We start from the raw sequence: 8901 nt of genomic DNA, 5'->3' as shown, positions 1-8901 counted from the left end.
GGTTCCTGAGTCTTTAAATGGTCTCTCAGTCTGGTTCAGTAGAACTCACAATCATGCCAGATGCTCCTCGGATATTACCTGCACAGTAACACACCTAATCTAAGTATTTCAAAAGGTCGAACACACATACAGATGTTTAGATACAGTAAAACGCTACGTGATTACCGTTATATCCGAGGGTTGAAGTTGCATTTTAACGGGGCAGTGCAAGTTGCGGCTGTGGTTTAGCTGAAGCTAACGCAGCCTGAGCTTTCACGTTACAATATAAAAGGTGTTGACCGTTGACTTAGCTAGCACGCAAACAGTTCATTTACATGTCTACAAGCATGTTAGCAAACTACACCAAAAGACAAATACTGAGGAATATTGATAGAAAGCAGGGGAAGCTAGTAGGCTACTTCCATACTTTTTAGCATTGGCTAATTAGCAACCTGCCTTCCATCAGATGTAGCTTCCGAGCTAGCTAGCAGCTAGCCCCAGAAGCTCATGAAAACAAGGCTTTCACCGGACCAGTCTTATGCTATTTCCGAACCACTCTTTTCGTTTCAAAGTCGGAAATCAAATGAACGAAAAAGTACACGGGCCCAATTACAGTTCACTGTTGTTGCATGAAATGTCGTTTGTGTTTAGCTTACATCAGTTTCTGTCATCTAATGTGAAACAAGAGGATATGAGGTTTGCTACCGTCTTGGTCCGTTCGAGCCATAGACTGTATGGTTCGAGCGTATGGGGAGACGACGTAGGTAAAAAAAAAAAAAAATGACTGACTTGGATGTGGGCGGGGCTTGATGTCAAGCCCCGCTTCCCGCAGACTGCAGCGAGATGCTCCTCTTTCCTCGCGATTCCTGGCTCCCTCGCTTTGCGCCGCTCAGTTTTCCAAACAAATCAGGCTCTTGCCGCTCTGTCGTCATCTCGTGCTGCATTCACTGCAGTCGGACATTGGAGAATCGCGCTCATAAATTGTCAAATTGGCCATAACTTTTAATTTGTTGCTGCCAACTGGGGTGGCAGCAGGGGTGGCAAGGCTTTCTTTTAGGGTGGCACTTGCCACCCTATGCCACCCCGGTAGATCCGCCCCTGGGTGCGCCGTATATTTTCCTGCTTTTTTGTCCTTTGCCAATCACACCTATGCTCTACATACATCATGCCAGAGACTAGGAGATCGAAGAGAAGACACTGAGAAAGCTAAGAAGAGAAAAGGAGAGTGACCAAGCAAGGGTAAATCCCAAACTGGCTTTTTGTCGTTGGCAAGAGCTTCTCGAAATAAAAGTCTGCTGACAGACTGGGCATCTTGCTGTTGAACTAGTAAGAATTATATGCTGGCTTGCTATGTTTGTGTTGTTCACTTGCTTGAGGTTTGGATTGAAATATTGGCTTGAGATATTTAACATGACAGTGCATTTTGATGATGTTTACACAATATCTCATAATATTTATTTTATTTGCTAAGTACATGTACACATTCAAGGAATATAAGCTCGGCATTTAACCCATTCTAACTACTTAGGAGCAGTGGGCAGCCATAGCCTGCAGTCCCACCTTAACCTGCCATTAGACTCTGGGGCTAAGAGGTTTTGTAGGCCTACCTCCCACCTAACACTTTAAATAACAAACATTTATAATATCCACATTCGTCTATACAGCGCAAAATGTATTTATTTCTTTTGGTTGATCCAACTGTGACTGATCCCCTCTTTGAGATGACCAAATCACTTAGTTTGCTTGACCATAAAAACAAAAGTCAGTCTAATCAATAACAAAGAATATTTAATAATAAAAGAAAATGAAATTTGCAACAATTTATGCACCAATTTATGGTGGAAATGTCTGTGTATGTAAAGGAAAACAGGTCATAATTCAAAATAGTATGTAGCAAACTGAACTCATTTTTAAGTGTGCATGTGGCACCTGTTGAACTCAATTATACATTGGCTCATTTTAATTAAAATATACACCCCTGGACTTTACTGGTGTCCAAGTATCTATGTTAAAATGGTTTTAATTTCTGCTCTCCTATGAATTTCCTGGTAGTGTATCAATTATGTGAATCAATTATTGAAAAAAATAAAACTAATGAATTGAATTAAAAAAATAAAAATAGTATATAATAGTTGTACTGTATCCCTATTATTTACAAATGATTGTTTATCTTTAGTTATTAATTGATATGCTTATAGTTGTTTTGTCTTTTTCAGGCCAACAAAAATGTTATCATTTATTTCTTTCAAAGAATAAAACCACTTTGAAAGGAAGTTTAATGATTAAATGGGTCCCCCTTGTAGATTTTGGGAAAACTAATTTAAAATATAAAGGTCTGATCACATTAAAGTGCGTAGACCAAAGATATACCCAAAATATTAAGCTTATGATATACACACTTAGTCAGGAAAATGACCCCACCAGTCCAATTTCACACACCACAATACCATCTCTCACCACTAGGTGCACACACAAAGTCGTGAATCTCTCTCTCTCTCTCTCTCTCTCTCTCTCTCTCTCTCTCTCTCTCTCTCTCTCTCTCTGGGTGAGCGCTCCACTAGAGCACAGGAGATCCAGTCAGCAGCAACACCATGCACGGGAAAAGTAGATCAGCAAGCCAGTCCGCTGCAGCACACAGCACGTCCATCCGTCCAGGAACGGATGGACGGGGTTCTACAGGTGTATCTCAGCAAACAAGGGAAAATCACAGCAACAATATAAAAGTTAATCAAACGATGAAAATCACAGCAACAATATAAAAGTTAATCCACAGCAAACAAGGAAAAATCACAGCAAAGAAATATGAACGTTTTAAAGCAAAAATCGCTATATCAATCAATAACAATTTCCAAAATAAAGTAAGGTTAACCATCAATCACACTGCTCCACTTGTTTTATAGCCTATTATATGACATGTACACACAAATTCACACACAGAGTCACACACAGACATACACACACACAGACACACACAAACAGACACATAGGCCTACACACACAGACACACATTTATATACACACACACACACACACACACACACACACACACATTAGCTATTAGACTATTTCTGTTTCTCCTTTTAGATTTATTCACACGTTACTTTTAGCTAAACTTCTGTGCTCGTTTGCTAGTGGTGTTCAGGTGTTACAGCTGGCACACACACACACACACACACACACACACACACACACACACACACAGACACAGACACTCCCCTGCCTACCCTAGAGAACGTTGCTAAGGCCTTGAGCCCGCCCTGAAAGGTGTGTCTGTTGTTAGATTAGCCAGGCTACTGTTCAGCAGAATGAAAGCCTGTTTTTACAGCTGCAGGAAGCTGAGATTTATACACTTTCCTCCAGCTGTAAACGTCTCAGGTGGACTTTAACCTCAGCAGCGTCTCTGAACTCACCTGACAGAACAACAATGACAGAAGAAAAACAGAAGGAGGAGAAGAACAATGACAGTCTCCATGAAGTGTGTTTTCTTCCTGTTGGGAACTCTCTGCTTCCTCGTTTGCACCGTTTTATTCTATCAGCTCAGCTACAGGTATGACTGCTGGGATCGCAGCTTCTGAAATGGGAAGAATTGTTCTCCCAGAAAATAATCCACAAATGAATCGACAATGAAGGAATTGTTAGTTGCTTCCCTGGATTTTTGGAAACTCATACGTGTGTGTGTGTGTGTGTGTGTGTGTGTGTGTGTGTGTGTGTGTGTGTGTGTGTGTGTGTGTGTGTGTGTGTGTGTGTGTGTGTGTGTGTGTGTGTCAGTGAACAGGCAGCGGGTGCCAGTGTTGAGCAGGACTGGGGTTTCCTCTCAGCAGAAGAACAACAAGAAGGAGAGACGGTGAGAAAGATGGTGGTTTGGGTTCAAATCAGATGTAACTTCAAGTCCTGAAGGTTACGCTCACGGGGGGGAGGGGGGGGGAGGCATGGTAGAAGGGTTAATGTTTCCATGACAACTATCCAAAATTTTGGAACCGGCACTGGAATTGTTTTTGTTTAAAGTGGCAGACTCAGCCTATAGAACATGTGTTTTGTGATTGTATAGGCCAGTGTTTCTCAAATGGGGGTACGTGTACCCCTAGGGGTACTTTGGAGTACTGCAGGGGGTACGTGACATTTTTGCAAAAATGCTAATTTAAAAATCATGCATAATTCCTAAAATAATTAAGTTATGGATTCTAAACATTTGAAATGTAGCATTTGACATTTTTTTTTTTTTTTTAAAGGTTGTTGTTTAGTGAATCTATCACTGCCGGCGCTGTATTGTAGGGGGGATGGGGGTGTTACAACTAGGGTTGGGTACCGAGACCCGGTGCTGATATGGCACCGATGCCGAAATGGCCGGTATCTACTGGACCGAAAAGCAATGCGGTTTTCAGTGCCACTTAAATGTCAGCGCTGCTCTGTGATGCTCCGAAAATAGTCAGCATTCCTGGATGGGAGAAAAACGTGCTCTGGTTTGTTGGCATTTCTTTAAACCAATCACAATCGTCTTGGGCGGTGCCTGCAGAGATCTGAAGAACAGTTAACCCTGATGTTGTCTTCCCGTTCACCATGAATGTGTTGTCCTTCCGGGTCAAAATTGAAAATGAACTTTGTTTTGGCTCTTTTTTCCAGTGGTTTTGATTCATGGTTATTAAACCTAATTTAAATGACATTATATCTAATTTTTGAGTTAAAAAAAGCAGAAATTATGCATTTAGTCTTGAGACTGTTTTGAAACCATTTAATTAGTAGTTAAAATTGAATAAAACACTCAAAATTCAACGAAAGTAATCATCAATTGTACCTGCGAAGATTTTTGTATGGGTTCCATACAACGTACATCATGCATCCATTATATTTTTGGGCAATTTGGTTGTTAAGAAACCCATATTTCTGATATAAAAAAACTTTGAAAACGGGTCAAATTTGACCCAAGGACAACACGTTAACAACGGTTAACCATAATCCTCAGAAATCCACCGGAGGTTAGAACGCCAACACAAAGACAGAGGAAGGGGATGGACATCTGGCTGAAAAAGAGGGACATCTGGCAGAATTTCCTGCAGCACCGGAGCAATCCCAGAAGTGGAACGTCGTAGAGATAGACTACTAGGCTATATATATATAGCCTATATATATATATATATATAGGCTATATATATATATATAATTAGGGGGAACGGTACACTGAAGTCACGGTTCGGTCCCTCGGTTCAGTACAATGGAGGGAAAAGCATAACAAAAATGCAGAAGGCAATTGTTTTTATTGTGCATCTCTCAGGCTGTACCACCTAGTGTCATCCAGTCTCTCCCCTGAGCGTATAAAATAAGATGTAGGCCTAAACAGTAAACAATAGGCTACCCCACATCATCTCAAGACTCCATCTGGAACTTGTAAACAAAATAAGACAATCAGCTAGTAGTGTGATATGGGAGACAAACGCTGCTTTCATATGTGAATGCACAGAGCAGGGGTGTTAAAAGGGCAGCTTCGGTTACACAGAGCAGTTGGCAAATTGTGGCGTTAGCTTCACACGCTAACAGCAGAGCTAGAAGCAAACAGTGAAGCTAACGGCGGAGCTAACAGCTAACGGCGGAGCTAAAAGCGGAGCTAACAGCGGAGCAAACAGCAAACAGTGAAGCTAACAGCGGAGCTAACAGCGGAGCTAACAGCGGAGCTAACAGCTAACGGCGGAGCTAACAGCTAACGGCGGAGCTAACGGCGGAGCTAAAAGCGGAGCTAACAGCAGAGCAAACAGCGAAGCAAATGGGCCTGAAAGCCATTTGTGGTCGAGGCAAGAAGGGATACAGCTACATCTGTGTTTGGTTGTAGCCTATATGGAAGGGACTAGTTTGCTTCGTGTGGACCAGAGTGATAGAGAGAGACATGGTTCTGGTGTGGACTCACTGGACCGACTCGACATGTAGGCGGAGCTTGGGAGCTTCAGAGCTAAGGCGGGGCTACAGATTAGGTGTCCCTAAGAAACGTGTTAGTAACAGTAGTTCCACATTACATTAATTCATTTGCACGCAAGTTTTATTTATTTTTATACCGTATATTCTCCGTGTAAATTCATGCACCGAACCGAGACGCCCGTACCGTTTCGGTTCAATACGAATACATGTACCGTTCCATCCCTAATAAATATATATATATAGGCCTATATATATTATTGTTATTATTATTATTATTATTATTATTATTATTATTATTATTATTATACGTATTGCTGTTTGTCGCTGTGTTTTCAGCTAGAAGCAGTGTGTTCTCTGAGGAAAGCGGTGAGGAACAATGTTCTCCTCAGAGAGAAGTTCCGGTTCTCCGCTCCGGTTCTTCAGTGGGGGGGAACGTTCTCCAGACTTGCGTGGGAACGTCTGAAGAACCGAGAGCCTCCATACGGCTGGAGGGGGCTCCCTGCCGACGGTACACTCGCTTTACTGCCGATAATCACTCTTTACTGTGTGTGTGTGTGTGTGTGTGTGTGTGTGTGTGTGTGTGTGTGTGTGTGTGTGTGTGTCTACTTTTCAGATGACAGTTTTTCCTTCCCTTCCTGTCCAGTGAATGTTCATCCAGACGAGATAAGAAAAAGTCGTGTAATATTTCAAGAAAAAGTCTTCATATTTATGACAAAAATATATATTTCAGGAAAACCAAGCTGAAAACAAGGCTGTTTGTCTGTCCTCTTTAGAGATCCTGCAGTAATCTGACTACTTGTTGTAAACCTTTAGAGATCCTGCAGTAATTTGACTACTTGTTCTAAACCTCTTTAGATGTCCTGCAGTAATCTGACTACTTGTAAACCTCTTTAGAGATCCTGCAGTAATCTGACTACTTGTTGTAAACCTCTTTAGATGTCCTGCAGTAATCTGACTACTTGTAAACCTCTTTAGAGATCCTGCAGTAATCTGACTACTTGTTGTAAACCTCTTTAGATATCCGGCAGTAATCTGACTACTTGTTGTAAACCTCTTTAGAGATCCTGCAGTAATCTGACTACTTGTAAACCTCTTTAGAGATCCTGCAGTAATCTGACTACTTGTTGTAAACCTCTTTAGAGATCCTGCAGTAATCTGACTACTTGTAAACCTCTTTAGAGATCCTGCAGTAATCTGACTACTTGTTGTAAACCTCTTTAGAGATCCTGCAGTAATCTGACTACTTGTTGTAAAACTCTTTAGAGATCCTGCAGTAATCTGACTACTTGTTGTAAACCTCTCTAGATATCCTGCAGTAATCTGAATACTTATTGTAAACCTCTTTAGAGATCCTGCAGTAATCTGACTACTTGTTGCCTCTCCAGTTGTCAGGGCGACCCTGTCGCTGCTCCCCAGCTCCCATCTGTTTGAGCGCGGCTCGCCGGCCCGGTGTGTTCGCTGTGCCGTGGTGGGAAACGGAGGAATCCTCCGAGGATCCCGACAGGGGAGGAACATCGATAGCCACGACTTGGTCTTCAGGTGACACACAGTCTGGTTTGGAGGATGCTTCTTTAAGACTTTATTCCAATTTTAATATAATGTGTAGTATAGTCTAACAGTCAGGGTTTGTGACACACATTTGATTCCATGTATGTGTCTGATTCTGTCTGCTCTGAGCTGAAATATGAGCATAAAGGATGTGATCTCGTCTGCTATGTCAGGATGAACGGAGCCGTGATCCGAGGTTTTGAAGAAGACGTGGGGACAAAGATTTACTTCTACGGTTTCACCACCAACACCATGAAGAACGCCCTCAGCTTGTACCGGACCCTCGGCTTCACCAGAGTCCCTCAGGGTCCGGTGAGTCAGGGACGGGACGGATCTCTGTAGTTTTTTTGCATCACTTTGCAGTTCATTGCATCACTTTGTATTTTTTGCATCTCTTTGTAGTCTCTTTGCAGTCTTTTTGTATCTCTTTGCAGTCTTTTTGTATCTCTTTGTAGTCTTTTTGCATCTCTTTGTAGTCTTTTGGTATCTCTTTGCAGTCTTTCTGTATCTCTTTGTAGTCTTTTGCATCTCTTTGTAGTCTTTTTGCATCACTGTAGTCTTCTGCATCACTTTGTAGTCTTTTTGCATTACTTTAGTTTTACTGCATCTCTTTGTAGTTTTTTTGCATCACTTTGTAGTTTTTTCATCTCTTTGTAGTTTTTTTGCATCTCTTTGTAGTCTTTTTGCATCTCTTTTTAGTCTTTTTGCATCACTTTGTAGTCTTTTTGCATCTCTTTGTAGTCTTTTTGCAGCTCTTTGTAGTCTTTTTGCATCACTTTGTAGTCTTTTTGCATCTCTTTGTAGTCTTTTTGCAGCTCTTTGTAGTCTTTTTGTATTACTTTAGGTTTTTTGCATCTCTTTGTAGTTTTTTTTGCATCTCTGTAGTTTGTAGCATCACTTTGTAGTTTTGCATATCTTTGTAGTCTTTTTTTTTAAATCTCTTTGTAGTCTTTTTGCATCACTTTGTTGTTTTTTGCATCACTTTGTAGTCTTTTTGCATCACTTTGTAATCTTTTTGCATTAATTTATAGTTTTTTTTAAAATCTCTTTGTAGTCTCTTTGTAGTCTTTTTGCATCACTTTGTAGTTTTTTGCATCACTTTGTAGTCTTTTTGCATCTCTTTGTAGTTTTTTTAAAATCTCTCTGTTGTCTTTTTGCATCTCTTTGTAGTTTTTTTGCATCACTTTATAGTTTTTTTAAAATCGATTTGTAGTCTCTTTGTAGTCTTTTTGCATCTCTTTGTAGTTTTTTGCATCAGTTTTTAGTTCTTTTGCATCACTTTGTAGTCTTTTGTCCCTTTGTAGGCTAGTTGTTTTAAATCTCTTTGTAGTCTTTTTGCATCTCTTTGTAGTCTTTTTGCATCTCTTTGTAGTCTTTTTGTATCTCCTTGTAGTCTTTTTGCATCACTTTGTAGTCTTTTTGTATCTCTTAGTAGTCTTTTTGCATCACTTTGTAGTCTTTTTGTATCTC

The 8901-nt window shown here is 40.7% G+C and overlaps 1 protein-coding gene across 2 annotated transcripts in view; it reads left to right on the top strand.

Annotated features, from left to right (window-relative positions):
* Positions 1-3237: 3237 nt before the first annotated feature.
* The window catches only part of st6galnac2 (ST6 (alpha-N-acetyl-neuraminyl-2,3-beta-galactosyl-1,3)-N-acetylgalactosaminide alpha-2,6-sialyltransferase 2), a 9815-nt gene continuing 4151 nt past the window's right edge, over positions 3238-8901 (top strand). Inside the window, exons 1-5 of one of the 2 annotated variants that reach the window (XM_031300071.2) lie at positions 3238-3526; positions 3748-3823; positions 6220-6391; positions 7269-7422; positions 7605-7743. In XM_031300071.2, coding sequence (XP_031155931.1) covers positions 3438-3526; positions 3748-3823; positions 6220-6391; positions 7269-7422; positions 7605-7743 — 630 coding nt within the window. In that variant the 5' untranslated portion in view covers positions 3238-3437. The remainder of the gene's footprint in view (positions 3527-3747; positions 3824-6219; positions 6392-7268; positions 7423-7604; positions 7744-8901) is intronic. The other variant, XM_031300072.2, reaches the window with a different exon arrangement.

Source organism: Sander lucioperca, chromosome 21 (genome assembly GCF_008315115.2).
Source record: "Sander lucioperca isolate FBNREF2018 chromosome 21, SLUC_FBN_1.2, whole genome shotgun sequence".
Lineage (NCBI taxonomy): Eukaryota > Metazoa > Chordata > Actinopteri > Perciformes > Percidae > Sander > Sander lucioperca.
Note: the sequence above shows the minus strand (reverse complement) of the source record. Positions and strands in the feature narration are given on the sequence as shown.